The 27,206-nt window shown below is 37.9% G+C and overlaps 1 protein-coding gene across 1 annotated transcript; it reads right to left on the reverse strand.

Moving 5' to 3' along the window:
• Nucleotides 1-625: 625 nt before the first annotated feature.
• ARHGAP11A (Rho GTPase activating protein 11A) lies at nucleotides 626-27,175 on the reverse strand. Its single transcript, XM_028119398.2, has 12 exons — nucleotides 26,884-27,175; nucleotides 23,106-23,176; nucleotides 21,011-21,107; nucleotides 19,839-20,092; nucleotides 19,044-19,207; nucleotides 18,715-18,861; nucleotides 10,676-10,750; nucleotides 9,738-9,905; nucleotides 6,772-6,901; nucleotides 5,758-5,866; nucleotides 3,426-3,564; nucleotides 626-3,021 (listed from the first exon to the last, which is right to left on the reverse strand). The coding sequence occupies exons 1-12, from the start codon at nucleotides 27,010-27,012 to the stop codon at nucleotides 1,436-1,438; spliced, it is 3,069 nt and encodes a 1,022-aa protein (XP_027975199.1). The 5' UTR covers nucleotides 27,013-27,175; the 3' UTR covers nucleotides 626-1,435.
• Nucleotides 27,176-27,206: the final 31 nt, after the last annotated feature.

Consider the following 27,206-nt stretch of genomic DNA (forward strand, 5'->3'; position numbering starts at 1 on the left):
GGGAAGCCTGCTTCTCCCTCTCCCACTCCCCCTGCTTGTGTTCGTGCTCTCGCTATCTCTCTGTCAAATAAATAAATAAACTCTTTAAAAAAAAAATTCTTACTAGTAGTGAGAAACGGTTGATTCCTAGGTAACACAGAAACAGGAAATAGCTTTGAAATAAAACAGATGTATTGCTAACAAGTAGAACTTGGTAAAGCAGACACATCTGATGACTTTAAATTTCTCTGTAAATATGGGCTGCTCTGAGTAGATGTGCAATGCTGTTCCATTCTGCTCCACTATCTGAATGTGGCGTTCTAATAACTGCCCTGCAAAACTGTCTTTAGTGGTTCGTTCTGCCTGCAACACTCCTTCCTCTAAAACCTCGAGAATATCCACCATTGTTGACATTATTCTTTCCTTAAGCACTTGTAACTTTTAATAATTTAAAATATAAATTTAGACAGATGTGCTTGACAATTTGGGTCAAATTCTAAGAGGTACTTTGAATTTCATCAGAGATTCAGACAAGTCATTTTCCAGAAGGTTACCTTTAATGTCTATGCTAAATAAATAACATTTACACACCAGACAAAACCATCATAGGCTTTTATAAGAATCAAAAGTTAAGAATCCAAGTTAAATGGACAGAGGTACATCAACTATTTTAAATTATAAAATCAAGTGTGTGCATATTAAGAAATCACCTTGATTAAAAATTTCCAAGCTTAATTATTCCTCCTTAAATAATTTTAAATTCTGTATCAGACAAAACAGCTACAAATGTATCTGTGCAAATTAACTTTAAAAACAGTATGGCTCAAAAGTCATCAATTATTTCTGCAGCATCATTCTATAAGAGGACACTTGAGTCATTTTTCTGCTTTAGCCGTAATTCTTAGTCCCAGGGAACATAACTGTACACAACTACAGACAATATAAGCCTAACTACTCTGCCCCAAATAGGAGTAAAGGATTAAGATGCTATTGAAACAAGTTAATTTTTAGGGATTTTTGGCAAAAGCCATAAATATCAGTGTAATTAAAGAAATAAGATTTATAAGGCTTATCTCTTCCCTTTACATGTAAGAAATTTCTTGTAGAAACCTGACTTAGGAGGAATAACAGGAAATAGGTAACTCGTTCCACTCTTCCTATCACACTTAATATAAAATTCATACAATTTTCAAAAATTAATTTCTCACAAACCCAGCCAACAATTTTTCAAAAAGTGTAAATTCTGCTTTAAGAGATCACAAGTTTAAATACTGCCATAATTAAGAAAAACAAAATAGTCATTTATACAAGCATAAGAATTCAAGTTGCTTGTGCAGTGAAATTAAAATCTATCACTTCATCTTCCTGAGCTAACAAACTAACATGTAGATTATCCTGCCAGTCGTATCACCAACCGCTAATTTTATTTACATTAACAAGTATTAACATTTATCAATTACAAGTCTACAGGTTTACTCGTTGGTAGTAGCTGAGCTTTGCCAATAGGATTTTTTGGAGAACCTTTATACCAGACCCTTTCTTTTTCTGACGGTTTCCTAAGGACTCTGGTATTTATCCCAGGAGAAAAGCCCATATTATTATTTACAACAGATTTTAATATGTCATGATTTGTCAGGTCATCCAAGGGAACCTTAATTTGATCATCAGATACTACTTCCTGTTTACAAATTCTGGTAGACCCAAGAGAAGCATTCTTGGAGTCTGGGTACCTCTTCATCCTTGAAAAAGACTTGTAAGTTAACTCCATGCCGGATTTTGAAATTGCATCAACATTTGGCTGTTCACATGCTGTAAACTTCTGTTCTTTAGGACCTGATTTGGTACTTGAAATCAACGAATCTTTTGATGTACTTTCTGTACCAGAGGAAAGGGCACTGTCACAGCTCACTGATTTAACCAGAGGAGAAGCGGCATCACCGAGACTTGCCGATTTGTGCCTTACAGGTTGTCTGCTATACTCCAACAAGGAGTTAATCCTTCTGACAGACTGACGGACAGGTGTACGCTGAAACTTAAGAGGTGACCTAACTTTGGTCCTATTTGGTTCGTTGAGAGAAAGCTTGTTAAACCACTGTATGTGGTCTGACACCCTCCCGTGTTCTGTCATTTGTGAGCTTTCGGGGCTGGTTGTATGGCAGGTTCCCCCCAGTGACTGCTGCTGAATGATTCTCACAGGCCTCGGTTCTGGTAAGTTTGTTATATTACATGTAATCTGCTCTGAGGAAGAGAGGTCAGCTGCATCCTCCCTAGAAGCTGCACATTTCAGTAAGAAGTTCTCTTCAATCATATTCTCATTCTCCTTTAATTGAGTATTTAGTTTATCCCTTGGGGACTGCTGTTTCTTTATGTGTTCATCACTAGGCAATTCTGGCTTGACTGAATGATCTCTAGGTATATCTGAATGGATGCTTTTCTCATGTTCAGTCTTCATATGAGTTGAGTAAAATGTTATAGTTGCTTCTCCATCTGATTTTTGAGTTTGATGTAGTGAGATGTCTTGTTCTGAAAAACTATTTTCATCTGTTTTAGTTTGATGTTCATCTGATTCTATCACAGTCAAATCACTAGTTTCAAATAGATTTTTCTCCGGGCTATATTCTGTAGAGGATGTTTCATTTAGCTTTACTTTCCCCACATTAGTTATTGATGACTGCCTGTGATTTATCAATGCATGAAGATTACTTCCAGACTCAGAAAATGCTTTCTGAATTTTCACCAAAGTCTCTGTGGTCAAGTTATTTTCATACCCACTAAGAGAGCTTCCAGTTACATTGTTGTTATGCTTATCGTGTACGTTAGAAGGGGTAAGTTCACATGAACGAACAGGGGACTTTTCAACCGTAGTATCACGCTCCAAAGAGCTTTTCACCTCAAGATTTCCTTTGATCGGAGAAACTTCATTTGCAGCAATTTCTTGAAAACTGGAATTACTAGGTCCTGTCCAAGACATCCGGTAACTTGTTCCATCTAGACGCTCTGGAGTTAATAAGTTTTCGTCAGATTTATGGATCTTTTTTGAACCTAAAATAAAACAGTTCAGTCTTTTTAATCATTTATATTTGAAACATATTTGAAATATTATTCAAACACATGGCAGATAAAGGTATTAAACATTAAATTTCAATAAATTAAGGATTTGTGTTAAAAGAAATAATTTTTAATATAAAAATGTCATTTTTGTATTTATATTATAAAGCATCTTCCAGTTGTTCAGACAAAAATACGATGCCAATTCAAATATTTTCACTATTCAGACATGAATTTTTAATTTCTAGAACAGTAAATTAATATATTTTATGATAAAATAACTGAAGCTTATATGTCAATTGTATCTAATTATATCTCAAGAAAGCCAGAAAAACTTTTTCAGAAAAGCAATGAAAGTAGGCTTTTTGGGTAAAACTAAAAATATCATGTAACTGTACCTTTCTTTGTTAATCTTTCATCAATATCTGGGCTAAAAAGCAGACCTGTTTTTACAGACTCAATCCCATTTTTTAAACTTTGTTGATTTGCAAGTCGTCGACCAACATTTTCATGTCTGTCGACACCAGAACACCCAGTCTGTACAGAAAAGAGAAATTGAAAATGTTTTGGTTAAGAAATAAGCCTAGTTAATTCAAATACTAAGACAAAGTAAATTTTTTAGTTATCAAAATCCTCTACAGCTGAGTGAAAAAGGTATATAAAAGTAAACAATTTCATACCAAATACAAATGTACTTGCATGCATGCTGAGGAAAACTGTAAGCATTTTACTTGGCTATTACTTGGTATTTTATGATTTAAAGTAAAAACAACCTCACATATTAACTGAAATAATTTCTTTTGTGATGACTCTATGCTAGGACCTGCTCACAACAGTGAGTGAACAAAACAAAACAGACCAAAATCTTACCCTCAGAATTTACATTCTAGATGGGGAGATCTGGAGCAGGACAAGAACACCCATAAATTATACTGTATATTATACAACACACAAGGTGAGAAATGCTGTGGAGAAAAGCAGAGCAGGGTAAGAAGGCTATGGTGGGCTGTCATTTTACACAGAGTGGTCAGAAGATGATGTGTGAGTAAAGAAAAATGTGTGGGAGCCATGAAGATAAAGGGGGAAAGAACATTATCGCAGGGAGAAGAAAGGCCAGGGCAGTGTCCAAGGCTGAAACCAGGTCTGGCACATTTGACAAACAGCCCGGAGGCAAGAAGCTGAGTGAGCTCGAGGGGGCGGTGAGAGGAGGACTCAGAAAGGCAGGCTGGCTCCAGTCCTGTGGAGAGGTGCATGTAAACATGAGAACTTTGTCTTTTTTTTCAGAGTGAAATGAGGAGTCACTGGAGGATTCTGAGCAGAGGAGTGACAGGACTTTACTTGGGATTTAAAAGGATCAGTTTGGCTGTAGTATTACAGCAAGGTAGAGGTAGACCTACTAGTAGGAGCTTATTGCAGTAAACCAAGTTGGAGATGACAGAATTTATAGAATATTAGAACTGTAGTACCAGTGAGAATTGTTCAGTCTGGATATATTCTAAAAGCAGAGGAGACACAAGGTTCCCTAATGGTTTACACAGGACGTGTGAGAAAGTGAGGAGTCAAGAATGCCTACGTGGGGGGGCGCCTGGGTGGCTCAGTCATTAAGGGTCTGCCTTTGGCTCAGGTCATGATCCCAGGGTCCTGGGATCAAGCCCCACATCGGGCTCCCTGCTCGGCGGGAAGCCTGCATCTCCCTCTCCCACGCCCCCTGCTTGTGTTCCCTCTCTTGCTGTGTTTCTCTCTGTCAACAAGGCCTTTATTTTTTTTAAGATTTTTTATTTATTTATTTAACAGAGAGAGAGAGAGAGAGAGAGAGAGCGAGCGCTTAAGTAGGCAGAGTGGCAGACAGAGGGAGAGGGAGAAGCAGGCTCCCCGCTGAGCAGGGAGCCCGATGTGGGACTCCATCCCAGGACCCTGGGATCATGACCTGAGCCGAAGGCAGCCGCTTAACCGACTGAGCCACCCAGGCGCCCCTGCCTACATGGTTTTTAGCCTAAGTGACTGGGAGAATGAGTTGCCATAGCTGAGATGGTGATGACTATAGGTGGGGATATCGTTGGTGGAGAGGGGGAGGAGTGGAGAAATAGCAGCAGTGAAGAAATGCATCTTGCGAGCTCTATTTGGGACAGGTTACACTTGAGATGTCTATTGGATGGACATCAACTAAAGAAGTAGGCAGATGTTAAGAAATAGTCAAGTTGTTCAGGAAAGCATTTTGGGCTAGAGATATAAACTTGGAAGTCTTAAGTAAATATATGATGTTTAAAGCTAATGAGCACCTTGAGTGAGTAGAAAGAGAAATGGGAACTCTTTGGGCACTCCAATGTAAAGGAATTAGGAAAGTAACCAATGAAGAAGGAAGAATCATGAGTAAAGTGCCCCTGAAGCAAAGAAGGAAAGTATGCCAAAGAGGAGCAAGTGATTAGCCAGGTCAAATGCCGTTGACAAGTCTAATAAGGACTGTTATTTGTCCACTGGTTTGAGCATCACTGAATTCATGAGTGATCTTGAAAGCAGCTGCATTGAGTGTTGGGGATGAAAGCCTCATCAGAATCAATTTAAGCAGAACAGAAGAGGACGGAACAGTAGATATCAATTCATGTGTAAGAGTTTGGTATAAACGAGAGAACGAGACAGTAGCTGGAGAGGCAGGGTTGAGAGTGTCTTTTACCATCAAGTCTACAGCTTTATGCTAATATGAACATCAATGAAATGGTGAAAGACACTTACTATGTCTTTGCTACTTTTCCCCAGACTAAATTTCAAACGAAGAGATCTTCGGACCTTTTCTTTACGACTGATCTTAGGAGAGAAGCAGCCTGCTTTTCCTGATTCCACTCTAAAAAAGCATGGGATTAAAAATGTCAGCATCAAAAAAAAAAAAAAAAATGTTAGCATAAAAACTGGAGGCATTCTTGCAAAATGCAATTTGAAAGTCCAGAGCAAATTATATTGCTAGTAATTAAACAGAGTAATAATTTTCTAAAATCAGTTAAGCTTTAATGTATACATTATATTTGTATATAAAATGGCCTCTCCTGTTTATCACAAGAGTTACTTAGTCACTTATAAAACAGAATCATTAGAACAGACTAGCCTTGGGGCGCCTGGGTTGGCTCAGTCTTGATTTTGGCTCAGGTCATGATCTCAGGGTCCTGGGATTGAGTCCCATGCCTGGCTCCACACTCAGCAGGGAGTCTGCTTGAGGATTCTTTCTCTCCCTCTCACCCTGCCCCTCCCCCTCCCCTCCAGTAAAATTTTTTTTTAAGAAGAACAGACTAGCCTACAAATTAACGGGAAATTAAAAAATTACACATATCGACATACAATAGGATTTTAAGCAAGCAAAGTGGACTCAAATTAGAAGTCATTCTCTGGAGGATATATAAAGGGCAGCTGATTGATAAGATAATAAAGGCAGGGGGAATTTTTAAAAATTATGACTCAAGGGGTGCCTGGGTGGCTCAGTCGTTAAGCGTCTGTGGCTCAGGTCATGATCCTGGGGTCCTGGGATCGAGCCCTGCATTGGGCTCCCAGCTCAGCAAGAAGCCTGCTTCTCCCTCCCCCACTCCCCCTGCTTGTGTTCCCTCTTTCACTGTGTCTCTGTCAAATAAATAAATAAAAATCTTTAAAAAATAAAAATAAAAAAAAATTATGACTCAAATATGATTCTCAGCAGAAAGACAAACGAAGTATTTTATTAACGATATATACCAGTGAAATGAAATGTCCTGGATTTATTACCTGCAAACTTTTTTGCCTGCAATCCTCTTACTTCGCCTTAGCACACCTGTACTAATCAAACGGTTTCCACTGATGGTTATAGGAGAGACTGAACTCTGAGATGATCCTTCTGGGCTTGTATCAAAGGGAACTATAAAAATATAACCACATGTGATATACCACCCACACTTCCTTTCCAAAGTATAAAATATTAATAGCATTTAGACTTAAAATCTTAATTTCCAACCCTATGCAATAACAAAATCACATAATTTCTGGTAATCAACTTCAGAAGCCAAATAAACCCAATTCACCTTTTAAAAAAAGTATCAATTTCTTACTTTTTAGCTGCCAATTAAGGGTCAGATTAAACATGATTTTTATATTAAAGTTTTGCTTTAAACTCAATAAGGAGTGTAGATTAATACAGGAAAAAAATTATAAATAGGTACCCTGTGAACTGTAGATTAATATAGCTGCCTTTATATATTAAAAAAAGCGCATATCTGTTATTATCCAAAATTAGAAACCAATCCATTTTCAATTTTGCGATGGAATTTACTGAATTGTGGCTGAGAAAGTAAGGCCAAAGAAAAATGGTAAGTTAAGACCTCTGTCTTTAAAACCAATAATATATGTTAATTAACTGAATTTAAACTTTTTAAAAATGAAAAAAAAAACCCACAAAAAAGGAAAAAAAAACAAACAGCAAAAAAAAAGTGGGTAAGGCAGTTTCTCTGCAATGGCCACTCTAGCTCTGTTTTAAGATGGCTCCAGTCTCACCCATTTTTCACAGGTCTGATAAAAATATCAGTAAATGTAAACTATATTATTATTTTTCTTAATAATATAAACGCAGTGTTTGGTAATAAAGACTTATGTGTTATTGTTCCCTAAGATATTAAAATATAATTTTTGTAATTAAATTAGACAAATATAGAAAATGAATCTTTTCAGGAGTGCCTGGGTGGCTCAGTCAGTTAAGTGTCTAACTTTGGCTCAGGTCATGATCTCAGGGTCCTAAGATGGAGCCATGCACCAGGCTCTGCGCTCAGCGGGGAATCTGCTTGTCCCTCTGCCCCTCCTCCTGCTCATACTCTCTCTCTCTCTCTAATAAATAAAATCTTTAAAAAAAAAAAAAAAGAAAGAGAGGGAGAAAGAGAAGAAGAGAGGAAGGAAGGAAGGAGGGAAAGAAGGAAAAGAGAAAGAAAGAAAATGGTGAGTTAAAATAACAGGATTATTGTTATCGAACTTGATTTTTAAATTTTTTTAAAAAGATTTTATTTATTTATTTGACAGAGAGAGAGAGAATGAGAGAGGAAACACAAGCACGGGGAGTGGGAGAGGGAGAAGCAGGCCTCCTGCGAGCAGGGAGCCCGATGTGGGGCTCGATCCTAGGACCCTGTGATCATGGCCTGAGCCGAAGGCAGACGCCTAACCAACTGAGCCACCCAGGTGCCCCTGAACCTGATTTTTTTATTAAAAAAAAATCATTGATTCAGCAGGCTCATAGTAATGTTCCAGTAACACAAGAATGTTTAAACTACTTTTTGGGAGCTTGGAGAGAAGGAATCAGTAGGTTCGCTTCTTGAAGCAGATATTAAATGCTAATAAACAAAGGCAGATAGAATTACAGTTCACACTGGCCATTTGGAAACAGTCCTCCAAGGTCGAAAAAAATAAGAAAACACTAAGTTAGGGGCGTCTGGAGGGCTCAGTTGGTTCAGCCTCAGGCTCTTGATTTCAGCTCAGGTCATGATCTCAGGGTCATGAGATCAAGCCCAGCCTCGGACTCTACACTGAATCTGTTCGAAATTCTCTCTCTCCATCTCCCTCTGCCCCTCCCCCTCTGCTCGCACTTTCTCTCTCTCTCTAAAAAAAAAAAGGAGAAAGAGAGAAAACACTAAGTTAGTTTAAAAGAATTCAAGTCTCCAACCTCTGAATACTGAAAGAAATACACACATAGCTTCAAATATATCTGTATTTGTCTTATCATTACAACGATATGTCTTATCATTACATTTAGCAAACCACACAGAGAGATCCTGTGAAGGACCATAAAAAACAAGTTCAACTTTCTGATAAAACAAACAAGGAAAATCTAGACTTTTCTTAACCTAGCTAACAAATTTAAAGTAACACTCTCAACACTGTCTGAAATCAATAAAAACCTAAAAGAATTAGAGATCACTCACTTTTGATGAAATGTGAGACAAATAGATAGAGGACTCTGGGCTCAGTTAGGATTTCATCTCATTTTGCATTGATCCTAACGTTAACTTGTAAGATCAACCATGGGCCAACTTGTATTCTGTACATGCTAAAGGAGCCAACTCCATCTAAGACCATACTAACAAAAATCTGGTACTCAAATTAGCAAAATTATATTTTTCTCTGGCGGCTCTGGGTGGCTATATTAGGAACTTATATGTCATTTGGAAGAAAATGGCTGGGCTGGTAAAGAATCTGGAAACCGTGTCATAAGGAACAGCGTAAACCAAGTTATTAAAGCTTTTATAAAATCTACTTGAGTATAAAACTAAAAAATACCCCCCCCTTTAACTGCACAATGGTTCCTCTATGGCAGTACCCCACCACTCTGCATTTAGGGAAAATCAAATTTTGGCAACCTCAACAGGAGATAACAATACAGTCCTAGCTCTAGATCAGGAAGTAATGAAGTAGAATTCAGGATGTCCAATCACCTAAAACCTGTGCTACACACAGGAGCCCAAACTCTCATTCTAAGTTACTTATCATAACTTTCAATAGGCAGCGTCAGTCAACATACACACATACACATTAATTATAGAGAGTCAGTGTCTATTTTAAAAGTGAGGGGACTTTATAAAAATTAAAAGATTTGATAAACTGAATAAAGCCATACCTCCTAAAAGGGGTGACATTAATACGAAATAGCACTTTGCTCAGAATAGACACTTTCATGTTAATGTTTACAACCCAATTATATAAATTCTATTTGCTACCTGATACTGGTGTAGAACTGCTACTGAAGAGATTAGTTGGTAACAACTCAAAGTTAAAATTGTGCTTGATGGACTTCCTCTTCTTACTTGAGAAACCATGAGAGGAATCCACTGGCAGTTTACGCTTAGCATTTGGTGTAAGAATCGTGGGTGACATGGATACCTGGGCTGAAAAAAAAATGTTTTATTTTATCAACTCTGTGGGAAAAACAAAAGCTTTATGTAATTTCTTCTTATAAAGTTGTTACTTAGCGCTAACCAAAGAATGAAGAATATGTTTACATTATCAAATATATGTTATAACTAAATTAACACCATGCAATTATTTAAAATGATAACAGGGAAGTCACAAAGAGGTAAGATTAACAATAGTGACTTAAACCAAATAGACTGAAAGATGCATATAATCCACAGTAAAGAATACTAATATATGGAATAAAATAATAATCAAGGAGATCAAACAAACTGATCTACATAAAAGTTTTGCTTTTCATCATAACTAAATATTAACCACTTAATTTCTTCAATCTGAAAAACAAAACAAATGATCATATTGTCTGTTATTATGTTATTGGCCTGACTAATTTCAGCCACAAGCAAACCAAGATAAAAATGGGAACATACACTAATAAAATTCTGGTTCTAAAACAAAAAGGAAATTTGAGTTATTTTCACATATTCAACAGCATCCAACTTACATTCAACAGAAAAGCATGATTTAAAAGACTAAAGATGTAACAACAAACTAAAAGAAATTCTTACCTACAATTTTGGGTTCATTATACCCAATGTAATTAGCAATGTCACAACACAATTATAGTACCATATCTCCATTTAAAATAATATCTGGATTTGATTAAACCAAAATAAGTTAGGTAATGGTTACTCTGTATAATATACAGAAATTTTCACTTAAATACAAAACATATAATACCTACCAATTTTTTCTTGTTGAGGTGTAACGGAGGGTGTTCTGTTAGATTTAAGTTTATTCAATGCTCCACTAACAAAATCTGAAATGCAAAACACATATAATCATATAATCAATTATAATTTAACATTTACCTATCTTTCACCAATAATTCATATTGATGTTTGTGGTTTTCCAGCATCTAAGTTTATGTCAGCTTATACATTTATTTTTATTTTTTAAAGATTTTATTTATTTGAGAGAGAATATGAGTGGGGGTTGGTGGGCAGAGGGAGAGGGAGAATCGGACTCCCTGCTGAGCAGGGAGCCCAACACAGGGCTCAATCCCAGGACCCTGAGATCATGACCTGAGCCAAAGGCAGATGCTTAACCAACTGAGCCACCCAGGCAGCCCTACATTTTAAGTCACTTAAGGTTATTTAGAAGAAATTATTTCAAAATAGGAAAAAAACTAAAAGATGTATTTTGATTACATTCCCAACTTATATGCCCATCTCTTCTCTCTCAAAAAAAAAGACATACAATAAAGAATGTGTGTAAAACAAATGTGTATAATGTACAGAAAGAGAATGGGAAAGAAAATCATTACCTACTACCTATTGAGGAAGAGAAGAAATGGCAAGAAAAGAGAAAGCTTGGCAGGGGAAGCAAAACCTGGACAGTGTTCTGAAGCATTAGTAGGTGTTGATTTAGTAGGAAGGTAGCACTTGGGCAAGGTGAATAGCATACGCAAAAGCATGTAGGTGAAACGACACGATTTATGTATGCTAGAAACCAGTAGTTTGATACTGCTAGAGCAAACAGAGAGCAGTGGATATGGTAAGAGATAAGTCTTGTGCATTAGATGGAAAAAGGCCTCTATATCATTTTGAAGAACTTGAACTTCTCCAAAGGCAAAAGGGGGGGGCAAAATTGTCAGATCTGCATTTTTGAAAAAATAACTGGGAGCAGTATGACAGAGTTAGGGGGCTGGCTAACTAGCTGAAGGTTCTTCTAAGTATGTTATTTAGTCATTCAACAAAGATTTATTTTGTGCCTACTATGTGTCAAGCACAGTGCTACCACTGAAGATACAAAAGTGATCAAAACAGACATGGTCCTTGCCTTTATAAAACTTACTCTAACAGAGAAAAAAAAAACATGAAAATACCAAGGAAATATAATGACAAATGGGATTCGTAGTCTGAAGTACAAATTTAACAACAGATTTAGACTGGGGAGTTACAGGTGCTCCTGAGGCAGTGATATTTGAGATCTAAAAGGAAGAGTGGCAATTAGCCAAGCAAAAGGTGAAGATCTGAACTAAGGCAGGAAGAGTGCAAATGGAAGTAGAAAAAAGGTATTTAGGAGCTCAAAGTGACAAGATTTAGTGATCAGTGAGATGTAGGAATGAGAAAAGAGTAGATAAGAGTATCTAGAATTCTGATTTTGATGATTGCAAAGACAATGGTGCCACCCAAAGAAAAGGAAATTATGCAGGGAAAAGTTAGACATGCCTATGGAACACTGAAATGGATATGAATCAGTTTGTGGAAAGATCAGGGTTGGAGAAGTAGTTTGAGAGTCATCAGCTCAGCAATGGTAGGTTTTAAAAAGTGAGAATGAATGAGGTCATTTAGGAAGAGGGCAAAGTGTAAAAAGAAAAGTCAAGTATGGAAGAATGGAGCAATTAAGAGGTGGTAGAAAAAGAAAATCCAAAACATAAAGACAGAACAAGTGGAGAGGTGCCTGGGTGTCTCTGTCGGTTAAGTGTCTACCTTCGGCTCAGGTCATGGTCCCAGAGTCCTGGGATCAAGCCCTGCGTCAGGCTCCCTGCTCAGCAGTGAGTCTGTTTCTCCACCCTCTGCCCTTCCACCTGCTTGTGCTTGCTCGCTCTCTCTCTCTCATAAACAAATAAAACATTAAAAGAAAAGACAGAACAAGTGGCTAAAGATGTAGGGAAACAAAAGCATAGTGTTATAAAAACCAAGTAAATTAAAAAAAAAAAAATCAGGAAGGAAATAGTTAAGTGGCCAAAGAGATTCTGAATGATACAGGCCTAAAAAAGTACCCACTGGATTTAGTGATTAGGAAACTGTGACTTCAACTAGTTTCATGCAAAAATATACCCCTAATTTTTAGCCACAATGTAATATAAAAGTTCTTTAAATATGTCTGTTTACCTGATTAATCACCAAACATCACTCAAAATAAAGTTCAGCTATAGCCCACTTGTGTATTACTGAGAATCTTTCACCTTTCAAGTGAAAAAGGTACAAACCAGAGAAGACTGAAAACCTTAATGAAGAGCCAAAAATAGGCTATGCTCTAAATGGCAGGTAATGGCTTATAAAGCCAACCTTCATGGCACCTGAGCAGACAGACAAAGTTAATATGGGAGAGGAAAAAGAGAAAAAAAGGAAAGAAGAAAAACAAAAGCCAGAGCTGAAGAGAGAAGAAACAACTGAGCAACAGACTCAGCCACAGCAAAAAACCCCACACAATTAGAATAGCACAGGAAAGGAGATGCCTGGGTGGCTCAGTCGGTTAAGCATCTGCCTTCAGCTCAGGTCATGATCCCAGGGTCCTGCGAACAAAATCAGAAGCATGGAAAGACAAACTATTCCCTCCATAATCTGAAACCATCCTGACTGTATCACGGCATCATGGGCCACACTGCAAGTACAGACCAACTTTTTTTTTTTTTTTTAATAAACTGACAGAGAGAGAGAGGCAGCTAGACAAAGAACACAAGCAGGGGGAGTGGGAAAGGGAGAAGCAGGCTTCCCGCCAAGCAGGGAGACCGATGGGGGCTCCATCCCAGGACCCTCGGATCATGACCTGAGCTGAAGGCAGCTTAACCAACTGAGCCACCCAGGTGCCCCAAGTACAGACCATCTTTCTAGAGAAATGGAAAAATTATGTCTCATGACATATGTATTTCAGGAAGTATCAGACTATTAAGGGCATATTAGTCAAATCAGCTCAACACTGTACCACTGACCATGAAAGACATTTGTTTAGCACAATAACAATACAGAAGGGCACACAAATTTGTAAACATAGGTAAAAACATTACTTTCATTACAAGAGTTTGCCCATAAAATACTATATAGATTCTGGGGTAAAACAATTATTGAGAATTGCCATACCCAGCATAAAACTACGTTAGACTAAGTCATAGAATAAATATCAAAAATAAAAGTAAAAGTTCCCGGAGAATGGTAGCACAACAAAGTTAATACACTTAACAGTACTGAACTGTACACTTAAAACTGGTTAAAATAAATTTTATGTTACCTATTTTTCTACAATTTAAAAGTCAAAAGATTCTTCAAAGCAAATGTAATCAGATCACATGGATGCTTGTAGCATTTCAGAGTGAAATGGAAAAAAAAGAAGAAAAAAGACAAAAAAGGGCTATGGGCATTAAGGAGGGCATGTGATGCGATGAGCACTGGGTGTTATACACAACTTATAAATTACTGAACACTACATCTGAAACTAATGATGTACTATATGTTGGCTAATTGAATTTAAATTAAAAAAAGGGCTAGCTATAACACACAAAAGATAAACACTAATGGTCTAGAACTCTGCAACAATTTCAAATTGCTAATGAAATTGATGCATTTTTTTTTTAAGATTTTATTTATTTATTTATTTGAAAGAGAGAGAAACAGCGAGAGAAGGAACACGAGCAGGGGGAATGGGAGAGGGAGAAGCAGGCCTCTGGCCAAGCAGGGAGCCCGATGCAGGGACCATGACCCGAGCCGAAGGCAGACGCTTAACGACTGAGCCACCCAGGTGCCCCTGAAATTGATGCATTTTAATGACGCTTGACAAACACTATTTTAACCTGTTTGAACAGATAAAGTACCTCTGGGTTTAAGCCAAATATTAGTAACTCGACTTAATGTATTCATTCTGCAGTTTATGCCCATTAAGTAAAAAACACTGGGCTGGATACAATGTATAAAACATGGCCTCAACCTCCAAAGAGCATTAAATATAATAGGTAAGAGAGTCATGTATGAGGAGTAAATATAAAAACATATAAAAACTGTTAGAGTCTAGAATATTATAGAAGGCCAGCGCAGAAAAGAGATTATTTTCCCACTAAAAACACAGCAGGGTGAAGCGTGCCTGACAAAACACTTAAACTGAATTTTGACAACTGGATATAATTTGAACAAGGGTAGATGGAAGTAAAAACATTCTATCAATAAATAGGATAAGCAAAAAAGCCCAAAGTGTCTAAAAAACAATAAATAAAAAATGGAATTGAACTAAAGTATAGTATACATTGCATAAATTAGAGAGAGGAAACAGTAGAAAGGCACGCTAAAACAATCCTATGAAAGACCTTTAATATCAGGTTATAAATATCAGTTTTATCAGTGAAAGTTTCTGATGAGTATGTGGGAGACATGATTGGAGTTATACAGGAAGAACATCAGTCTTGACTGCAATAAGCCGGGCAGATTCAAAGAGGCATGGGGTGCCTGGGTGGCTCAGTCGTTAAGCGTCTGCCTTCGGCTCAGGTCATGATCCCAGGGTCCTGGGATCGAGCCCCGCATCAGGCTCCCTGCTCTGTGGGGAGCCTGCTTCTCCCTCTCCCACTCCCCCTGCTTGTGTTCCTGCTCTTGCTGTCTCTCTCTCTGTCAAATAAATAAATAAAATCTTAAAAAAAAAAAGAATCAAAGAGGCATGAAGATCAATAAGGAGATTCTTAGAGTAAAGATGATGCAGTAAATACCACAGAGAGCCTTAGAGAACCTGAAAACTGTGAATATAAATGGTACAGTAAGAGTTAGGCACCCACAATTTAAGCCCAAGTGACTAGAAAATGATGGTGCTGTTAACAAAAAAAGGAATTCAAGAACTAGTTTAAAGAGGGTGAAGATGATCATTTCAAAATGCTGAGCTTAAAGCATCAAAAATAGGCAGAAGTGAAGATATCTGCCTAGTAAGCTGTTACTAAAGTGGAACTGATATTTGCGAGACAATAGTGGTAGAGATCCAGATCCAGTGTTTACCTATTTTTTTTTTAAAGATTTTATTTATTTATTTGACAGAGAGAGACACAGCGAGAGAGGGAACACAAGCAGAGGGAGTGGAAGAGGGAGAAGCAGGCTTCCTGCTGAGCAGGGAGCCCGACATGGGCTTGATCCCAGGACCCTGGGATCATGACCTGAGCCAAAGGCAGACGCTCAACGACTGAGCCACCAGGCTCCCCCTGTGTTCACCTATTTAGATGCTATAAATGAAACTCTAGGAATGAATGAAATCACAAAGGAAAAGAGGGTAATAAAGAGGATCTGTGGGGTGGCTGGGTGGCTCAGTCAGTTAGGCGTCTGTCTTCGGCTTGGGTCATGGTCCCAGGGTCCTGGGATCGAGCCCTGCATCGGGTTCCCTGCTTGGCCGGAGGCCTGCTTCTCCCTCTCCCACTCCCCCTGCTCGTGTTCCTTCTTTTGCTGTGTCTCTCTCTTTCAAATAAATAAAATCTTAAAAAAAAAAAAAAAAAAAAAAGATGTGTCTGAGAATATCTGTATCTGGGGTAGGAAGTTTATGGGATGAATTATGTGCTCCAAAAATACATGTTTAAGTCCTAACTCCAAATACTTGTGAATGTGACCTTACTTGAAATTAGGGTCTTTGTAGATGTACTCAATTTAAGAAGAGGTCATTAGGGTAGGCCCTAATTCAATGTAACTGGTGTCACTAGAAGATGAAAACTTGGACAGAGACACACCCAGGGAGAAGGCCATGTGACAACAGAGGCAGAGATCGGATGCAGCTGCAAACCAAAGAATGCCAACAATCAACAATCACCACCAGAAGCTAGAAAAAAACAAGATTCTCCCCTACAAGTTTCACGGGGAACATGGCTCAGACAACAGCTTGATTTTAGCTTCTAGCCTCCAGAACTATGAGACAATAAATTTTTGTTGTTTTAAGCCACCCAATTTGTGGTACTTTGTTACAGTGGCCCTAGGAAACTAACACAGAAGGCATAGGGGAATCTACAAATGAGGCAAAGAAGAAACATAAGGCTGTATCATATAAGCCAAGATTCAAACAAGAATGAAGAGAGTTAATAACAATTAGTTCTAAAAAATGGGCAGAAGACTTGAACAGACACTTCTCCAAAGAAGACATACAAATGGCTAACAGACACATGGAAAAATTTCATCATCATTAGCCATCAGGGAAATTCAAATCAAAACCACATTGAGATACCACCTTACACCAGTCAGAATGGCAAAAATTGACAAGGCAAGAAACAACAAATGCTGGAGAGGTTGTGGGGAAAGGGGAATCATCTTACACTGTTGGTGGGAACACAAGCTGGTACAGCCACTTTGGAAAACAGTGTGGAGGTGCCTCAAAAAATTAAAAATAGAGCTACCCTATGACCCAGCAATTGCACTACTGGATATTTACCCCAAAGACACAGATGTAGTGAAAAGAAGGGCCATGTGCACCCCAATGTTCATAGCAGCAATGTCTACAATAGGCAAACTGTGGAAAGAGCCGAGATGCCCTTCAACAGATGAATGGATAAAGAAGATGTGGTCCATATATACAATGGAATATTACTCAGCCATCAGAAAGGATGAATACCCAACTTTTACATCAACATGGATGGGACTGGAGGAGATTATGCTAAGGGAAATAAGTCAAGCAGAGAAAGTCAATTATCATGTGGTTTCACTTATTTGTGGAACATAAGGAATACATGGAGGACATTAGGAGAAGGAAGGGAAAAATAAAGGGGGGGAAATCGGAGGGAGAGATGAACCATGAGAGACTACGGACTCTAAGAAACAAACTGAGGGTTCTGGAGGGGAGGGGGGTGGGGGGATGGGTTAGCCTGGTGATGGGTATTAAGGAGGGCATGTTCTGCATGGAGCACTGGGTGTTATACGAAAACAATGAATCATGGAACACTACATCAAAAACTAATGATGTAACGTACGGTGACTAACATAGCATAATAAAATAAAATTAAAAAAAAATAACAATTAGTTCTCATACTCAAAAAATGAGAAATTTTTTTTTTTTTTAAGATTTTATTTATTTATTTGACAGAGAGAGAGACAGCGAGAGCAGGAATGCAAGCAGGGGGGAGTGGGAGAGGGAGAAGCAGGCTTCCTGCCGAGCAGGGAGCCCGATGCGGGGCTCCATCCCAGGACCCTGGGATCATGACCTGAGCCAAAGGCAGACACTTAATGACTGAGCCACCCAGATGCCCCGAAGATGAGAAATTTCCTAAGGCAACTGGAAGAAGAATGGCCTCAGTCTTCTTGATCAAGAAGAAGATAAATCTTATGACTGATTCCACCAGCTTTAGGTCTTTTTTTTCTTCCTTGGTAATGTTTCCTTCTTTAGTTAGTTCATACTTCTAAATAGTTCATGTCACTATTTCAAATCATGATCTCATGCCTGACTGTTCTCCGTATTCCCAAATCTCAATTCTTTACACCAGACAATTTTTGAAAACATTATAATCCTGTTATGCCTCTACTCGTAAACCTTCAATACCAATACCCAATATCCAGCTTCATGCTATAGTGTTTCAGCCTGACATTCAGTTCACCATAATATCCTCCTAATCCTTAGGATAAACCCCTCACCCAAGTCATGTTAGTCTATTTACTAATAGTCATAGATTATTTCTTCCCTACACAAATCTTTCTTTAGAGTATCCCTCTTATCTACAATAGGATACAACTATTCTGACGCTCTACCCAAGTCCCCTAGAGTCTACCCATTTTTCAAGAAGGTTCAGTTTGACTTCTTCTTTGGAGTCCCTGATCACCATAACCCAGGGAACATTTTTTCCCCTTTGAACACATTTCACATTTATGCTAAAGATTTAGCATTTAATATTAGATTGTATTGTCATTTTTGCTTTTCACATGCATGTGTCATGTTTCTCCAACTACGCCGTAAGCACCAAAAAGGCACAGACCAGAGCTTATGCTTCATTACGTTTAAACACATTTTAGATGAAAGCAAATTGCTGTAATTCCACAAAATGAGACTGCCATTGCCACTTACCTCCTACACTTTGTCTTCGCTTTCTCTTATAATCACCAGGAGTTTCACATTCACCTTCTTCAAAGCCTTCTAATGATGGAGTAGCACAGAGACCATCAAGACCCAACATAGCTGGTACCTTTTCCTGGATAAAATCTGGAATATGCCCTAAAAAAATGTTCAGAGTTAAAATTTTTCCTCTATTCTCCCTCAAAGTGTTCAAATAGTATATACCAAAATGTTCAAATAGTATATATTTCTAATAGTTGTCTTCATAGTACACTTGGAGGAAGCTGGGATCTCCTTCATTTAAACTAATCCTGTTACTTTATAATGTTTCTACATCTTACCAATATCTGATGCATAGTCAATAAGAGTTTGCACCACAGCAGCCTGTAATCGTAGCTTTTTTTCTGTGTTAGCAGACATCTTTTCATGTCCTTCACTTGTCTGAAGAAGGTTTGGTGCAAATATTACAGCAAGATTGCTGCTATCCATCTTATTCTCACTGGACCTTAAATGAAACAAAGTTCTCTTAGATTGAGCCAAAGAGAAACAGAGAGGTAAAATAACATATTCAGCACACTCTGAAGACTTATTTTATCAAACACAAGTCAAAATAGCTACCCTTTGTCTACCCATCTATACGATTGGCTTGAAATAAGACAGAACCAGAAAGAGCTTCTGTGTGTTTAAATATGTATCATAAAAACCACACTAACTATAGAGCCTACACTTTGTTTTTCCACACAAATGGATATTTGATTTTCAAACCCACACACAGAAAAACTGTATTAAAAGGCTGCAAGTATGTCTAGAACAAGCAGGCTCACTGACAGCAAGCAGAGAGAGGGGACAAATTTGAGAAGCAAAACACAAATATATCAAAAACACAGTAATCCGAAGTCATTCAATGGACAAAGAATACTATCAACACCAATAAGCCATCATAATGATGACCTTAAGGCAGTAAGAAAATCCAAATCATCTGGCATACTGTTCCTTAAATTATACAGGGTACACTTCTTACAGTAAGGAAATAATTAAGAAAAATTTCCATTCCAAATTTAATTTTAAGTTATTATCTATACAGGTACATCTAGCTAATTAACAACCTGTCATTTCCTGAGACTTCAATTACTTACCTAAGTGAAACATTCCTGAGAAAGTTAAAGAAGTATCTTAATACATCAATTGTGTGGTCAGCCATAAGACAGGAGAGTAACAATGTAGCTTTATTCTTCTCCTCTGTTCCTAACTGTTGAGCTTTGAAGAGTGCTTCATGCAAATCAGCTGGAAGGATGGGCTCTGGCAATTCCCTAAAAAACTGCTTAAGAAGTCCTGCAACATCACAAGGAGGTGCAGAAGATAGGCAACTTTCACCATGATCCAGTTTATTCTGAAATAAATATAATAATCTTGAGCATTTGAGGGCTTAAGAGTTTACTGCAAATAAGCTACCCTTTTCTGTACTCTAGAGAGCTTTAATAAATTTTTCTTAACTCTTGTTTTAATATACCTCATGCCATTTTAAAAGGCTAAAAACAAAAACAAAAAGCATTTCTTCATTTCCTATAGTACTTTATAGGAACAAAGGACCACAAATTTGAAAGTACTCTTAACTTTTAAAGCATTATATAGATTGTGGCAATCATTTCACAATATATACATATATTAAAACATCAAATTATACAGTATTTGTCAATTATCTCTCAAAACTGAAAAAAAAGCATTAAATAATGCATAATTCTTTTTTTTCTTTTGAGAGAGAGTGAGAGAGCGAGCGCACGTTCGGGCATGGTGGTGGGGGGGGGACAGGGAGAGGGAGAGAGAATCTTAAGCAGGCTCCACAGCCAGCATGGGGCTGGATGTGGGGCTGGATGCAGGGCTGGATCTCGTGACCCCGAGATCATGACCTGAGCCGAAATCAAGAGTCAGACACTTGGGGTGCCTGGGTGGTTCAGTCAGTTAAGCTTCTGTCTTTGGCTCAGGTCATGATCCTTGGGTCCTGGGATCGAGCCCCACATCGGGCTCCCTGCTCAGTGGGGAGCCTGCTTCTCCTTCTCCCTCTGCAGCCCCCCCTGCTTGTGCTTCCTTGCTCTGTCAAATAAATAAATAAATACATCATTTTAAAAAAAAGATCCACCAGGGGAACCCCTGTATAACTCCTTTTAGAAAAAAAAGGTTCTTCTGCCACGGAAAAGGCTATTTGCAATTCAGTTTCTGTTAATTCATGCAATAGTTTAAATATTTCAATTCTAAAAACCAAATAAAAAAGTAGTACAAATGAAAAATTATAGTTCAAGAATACGCTTACCTTTAGGGCTCTTAGACGAATAACAGATCCTGATTTCCTAAAAAGCCCTTCTGTATGAATATGCTCTTCTAAAGATGTGCAAGCATCAACAAGAAAACTGAAAGAGAGAAATCTTTTCAGGTGGCCAGATGCACATCTTACTAAATCCTATTCTTCTACCAAAGTACATGGACCAAGCACTAAGCCCCTTCAGAAGCTCTGATATCACAAATCTCTTCAGTCTTTGTGATAAAAGGTTAATTCTAGTTGTTTTTCTTGCTTCCTAAATTCTTCTGTCCGGCTCAGCTTTTTATCCATGACAATTTCAATGACCTTGCTTTAATCCAACATCCTTCTCAATCCTACTTCATTTCTCTGCTTCTACTCAGAGCACAAGATGTGTCATTTTTACTGCCTCCACTTCATATTCCAGTCTCTCCTCAACCCTTTCCAATCAGACCTGCACCCCTATTACTACAACAAAACAGTTCTCATCTTAAATATCATGTCGATATTTAAGTAGATATTAAGGTCATCAATCCATGGCCAATGGTCTTCATTTCGCTTGTCCTGCCAGCATCTGAGCAGCATTCCCTGCTTTTCTTGAAAATATTCTTTTTCATGACACTTCCTGCTGTCCCCCTAACTATTCCTTCTCAAACTCCTTTTCTGGCTCCCCTTTTTCTGTCAGACCTCTACATGTTAGTATGACCCCGGGCCCTGAGACCTTCTTCTTTTCTTTTCTCTTTTTAAGATTTTATTTATTTATTTGACAGAGAGAGAGAGAGAGAGAGAGTGCTCGCACAAGCAGGGGGAGCGGCAGGCAGAGGGAAAGGAAGAGGGAGAAGCAGGCTCCCGCGGAGCAGGGAGCCCGATGCGGGACTCAATCCCAGGACCCTGGGATCATGACCTGAGCTGAAGGCAGACGCTTAACCGACTGAGCCACCCAGGCGCCCCCATAGCTTTAAATATCTACCATCTGTTACATTTGCCCAAAAATAAAGCACTGTGCTTTTCTCACTCTAACACGGCCTCTCAGAAAAGTCCGATATATCCTAATTCTTACAACCCTTCTCATACTTAGAGGTGTGTGCTTAATTTCTTTATATTGAACAACTTTTAACCATCAATGTTGGCTTTAATAGTTAACAACTGATACCACAAATTAGAATGGATGTCAGCAGCAAGCAACTGATAGCATGCACGATGACTGAATGTCACAGGGGGTAACTGACAGAATTTAATGTTTGTTTGTTTAACAGGCAAAGAAATTACAACAAAGATTTAGTCATCTTTACTGCAGATATAACTTTGCAATTCTAAAGGGAGAAAATCATTATAAACAAACCTTTCATAGGTCATTTGAAAAGCAAAATAGTAAGTGCTTACCTTATGGAGATTGTGAATCAACACCTATATGCTGAATGAGGGAAAACTGTTCTAAGGTTGCAAGGTATTCAATAAATGCTTTTGAACAATGCATCAGTTAAAAACCTAGGTTACTGAACTAGAGTAGCCGTAATGAACCCAACTTTGGATAGAGGGGAAATGAATTAGTAACAGGTAAGATAGTTTCTTTGCATGCTTCTTTAAACTATTTAAGATGTAAACTTCTCTGCTAATTTCTGATGCAGTTAGTCCAAAAGGTTACTTTCAAATAGTAAGTGACACAGTAAAGCTCGAGTGTTAACATAATTTATATCTACAAATACTTTATTTAATCTTAGCTTAAATGGTCTTTTATCCACAAAGGAAAAAGAGGGTGGTGGGGGAGGGGGGACAGCAGACTCTTAACTAGAGAAAAAACTGCTAGTTCAAAACAAATGCGTAAGTCAATCAGCTATTTTTTAATTTATTCTTTTTAAAGATTTTATTTATTTATTAGAGATTGCCTGAGCATGAGCAAGCAGGGGGAGGGGCAGAGGGAGAGAGACAAACAGACTATCCGCTGAGCAGGGAGCCCAAAGTGGGAATCTGTCCCAGGACCCGAGACCATGACTTGAGCAAAAGTCAGACACGTAACCAATTAAGCCACCCAGGTGCCTCTCAACTATTTATTTTTAAACAGCCCAGACACTGGTTTGAAATATTTTTCTTCATCCCAAACTTAGCTTACCTTGGAATGTGTCCATATTCTGGTACAACAGAATGGGGCAATGCACTAAAAGGTACTCCAAATATTTTACCCTAAAATTGCAAATTCAATTATTCCAACACAAATATTAGGCATAATGTAAGTTTTCTTAAGTATTAAGCAAATTAAAAACCTTAGGAAATTAAAAAAATAGAAATAATCAAGACAACGAAAATAATTATTACAAGTAACCTTGGTTAAAAAGTAACTACTATATGCTAAACATTCCTTTAGGTACTGGGAGCACAAAAATGGCCAAGATAAAGTCATTGTGGGTGGGGGGGATGGGTGAGATAGGTGAAGGGGATTAAGACTACACTTACCATGATGAGCACTGAGTAAAGTACAGAATTGCTGAATCACTAGTATATCTGAAACTAATGTAACACTGCATATTAATTGTACTGGAATTAAATAAAGTCATTGCCCTAAAGCAATGTAACACATTCCATCAGTTTCCAATCCCATAATGAAAAATCAATCCAGTTAGTGCTTAGTCAGGAAATTCTTAAAAAAAATTTGGCCAAAACACTAACATTTTTCTAAAAATACTATGTTTCTTTCAGTAACCTTATAAACATTGACCTTATACTTTCCTTCTGTCACCTTATAAATACTAACGTGAACAAAAGGCTAAGTTGATTGGTAATGCCATTCATTGAGTACTTCCTAAAATTACATTGAAGTGGTTTTTAGACCTGATTTTCTTTTCCACACTCTGGAAAACCGTTATTCAAACTATGTTCTGAGGTAACCAAGGCAGGGATTCCGCAAACATTTAATTCAAATTTCTTTAACTACTTTGAAATATATTTTTAAAAGGTGCTATTAAAATGTATTTCTCATGCTCAAATTTAATACAACGAAAATCCCAAGAGTAAATCTGTATGTTACACACTTCTTAATAAAGAATCTGCCACTATCTTTGTGCATGCATTCCAACTTCTTAAAAACATGTCACTGATTAAGAAGGTTGTAGTTTTGCACTGGACTTAAACACAAGCCTATATACATACATACATATATATATATATATATACTCACACACACACATATATATATATCCGCTTATGTAAAATTAAATAAGTGGGTATACCTAATCTCATAAACATTAATTTAGCTTAAATGCATCTGCTCTCCATGAATGCTCTTGAAGCACTTGTTAAGAAATCATTCACAATTATTCAACAGAGTAACAAAATCTTAGTAGTCCTTTTCAAGCATCTGGCTCCACTTAATTGATGAATATAGAAGACAGTACAGTATAGTGCTTAAGGTAGCAAGCTCCTAGTGATAGGGTTGCCAGGTTTTAAATCCTGGCTCTTCTACTTATTAGCTGAATGACCTTGATCAAATTAATTCTTTATGCCTCAGCACCTTCACGTAGGTCCTAAGTCACAGAGTTGTAGAGAAAATTAAATAAATTAAAAGATGTAAAGCATTTATATTAGTTTCTGACATAGAGTAAAGCATTCAAAGAATATTTGTTGCTGTTATGACTGCCATTTCAAGGTGAGCTGTTAAAAAAATGTGTTAGTGTGGGAAACCCCCTTTTTTGGTAAATCAGAATTTTCTTGATATTGTACAACCAAACAAAATGCAAAAATCAGTTGCTGAAGCTGATTATAAGTCTACAGAGGTCTTACATACCTAGAACTCAGGGGTTTTTCCTCAAGTGTATTATTCTCAATAATGGCCTCACAATAACATAATCTCATAAAATAAAACTAATAACATGCTTTTTAAATTTTATGTACTGGAATATCACGTTATCTTCAAAAGACTTCTAGCACTGTTCTTTAAAAACTCAAAACTATTATTAGCTAACAAACACCAAAGAGCCAAAGAAATCTAGTTTTCAAATAAAGTTACTTATCCTGTTCCCATTCTCATAACACAAAGATCTTCTGTATTTGAGTATTTCTATTATGATTTCTAGCCTGACTACCAATGAGGATGTCAACCATTGATTACCATAACGACTATCATTAGCTGAATAAGTGACATGTGACAGGTACTGTGCTAGTCCTATCTACAGATCTTATCATTTTTAAATCCCCTAAATAACCCAAGGAGAGATACCATTATTCTCACTTTTATAGAGTAGGAAACTGAAGCGTAGGAAAATTAAACAGTCCAAGATCACACATCTATAGTAGGAGTAAAGCAGGATTCAAACTCAGGTCTGTCTGACTCTAAAAGTAGGTATCAGTTTTTTTTTAAAGATTCTGTTTATTTGAGAGAGAGAGAGAGTGAGAGAGAGCCTGAGCAGGGGTTGGGGAGGGGGAGAGGGAGAAGCAGGCTCCCCGCTGAGCAGGGAGTGTGACTTGGGGCTTGATCCCAGGACTCTGGGATCATGACCTGAGCCAAAAAGGCAGAGGTTTAACTGACTGAACCAGCCAGGTGCCCCAGTAACGATTTTCTTAAGGGGTGAAAAAAAAAAAAATCCAGATTCAAATTCTTTCATACACTTACAAAACCAACTATATTTGAGATCTTGGAAAACCAGTTTTTCAATCAGAAGAAATCACTCTAGTTTTTAAATATAAACATATACGTTGCCATTAAGCTGCAAACAACAAAAACTATTTTCTCCAGAATGTATAAGGTATTAAGAGGTATACAAATTAATTTTGTTAGTAGCTTATTTATCCAAGTACTTATTTTCTTTCACAAATTATAAATTAAGAGCTATGCATTTTATTAGTTTTCGTCTCTAAATACATAAAAATACCATAGAATTAGGCAAATAAATTTAAAATAAAATGTTTTATATTCAGTTTACTGTATTTTTCACAATGAAATTCTTTTTTTTTTTTAAGATTTTATTTATTTATTTGAGAGAGAGAGAGAGAAACAGCATGAGAGGGGAGAAGGTCAGAGGGAGAAGCAGGCTCCCCGCTGAGCCGGGAGCCCGATGTGGGACTCGATCCCAGGACTCTGGGATCATGACCTGAGCCGAAGGCAGTCGCTTAACCAACTGAGCCACCCAGGCGCCCCTCACAATGAAATTCTTGAGGACGCAGTAGATAATAAAATTTCATTCAAAATCCCCTTACTTCGACCACCCTCAGATCGTCAACGGCTTTTTAATTATTCCACTCTGCCGTCTTAATTTACTCACTTTAAAAAAATAGCTTTATATCTCAAAAATAACCAAGCGGCAAGCTTGTTTTTTTCAAATTAGTGAACACAGAGGTATTATCTGAAGCCTATTTCTAATGCTCTTTCACACTTTATCTACTGACTCATTTAGAAAATTTACTGATCCCCCTTGTCCCTCTACAAATTTTATTCTAAAACTGTGGTGGTGGTGGGTAGTGTCTGCCTCCCTTCCCACATGCTACTTGCTCAAAATACAATAAATTGATAATATCTGGAGATATTTTTAATTGTCAAAACTGGGAAATGCTACTGGCATCTAGTGGGTAGAAGCCAGAGATGCTGCTAGACATCCTACAATGCACAGGACAGCCCCCACGTCCCACCTCAAAGAATTATCTAGTTCAAAATATCAACGTCGTGAGGTTGAAAACCCTGCAACTTTCTCAGTGATCAAAAATCCCTGTAAAGAATCAACAATGTCATTCTTTAAATTTCAGCAGTCGACCATCTGGATTGAATTAGTCACGCTGAGCCACATTCTCTTTGGGATCCACACATAATGAGCATTTTAGCATGAACTGTAATAAGTGATGGTACAGGGTGGGCTCTTTTTTTTTTTTTTTTTTAAACCGAAACCTCTTTCCCCAGAACTTACCACTATTTCCGTGGTTGCTGTTTCATGTCTCCTGCGATCGCACTGTCCACGGCCACTCTTGACCTTAATGCCATAGACCGCCCGAAGCTGCTGCAACAAGGCCAACCTTACCAGCCTCCGATCCCACATCCCGGACACGTCGCCCACTCTCCGAGGCAGGATCTGCGTCCTGACCCTCGTCCGCCACCAGGTCTTCCAATTTCCAAACACTCTGAGGTTTGCACTCTGCTCCGCTGCCTTCTGGCCAAGTCTGGCACTTTTCCGGCTCCGGACCCCAGCCACTTCCACGGCTTTTCCCTTGGTCCTCTAGCCACTTCCACTGA

Source organism: Eumetopias jubatus, unplaced genomic scaffold (assembly GCF_037043125.1).
Source record: "Eumetopias jubatus isolate StellerSeaLion01/CBP00866 unplaced genomic scaffold, mEumJub1_p1.0 scaffold_7, whole genome shotgun sequence".
NCBI classification, from domain to species: Eukaryota; Metazoa; Chordata; class Mammalia; order Carnivora; family Otariidae; genus Eumetopias; species Eumetopias jubatus.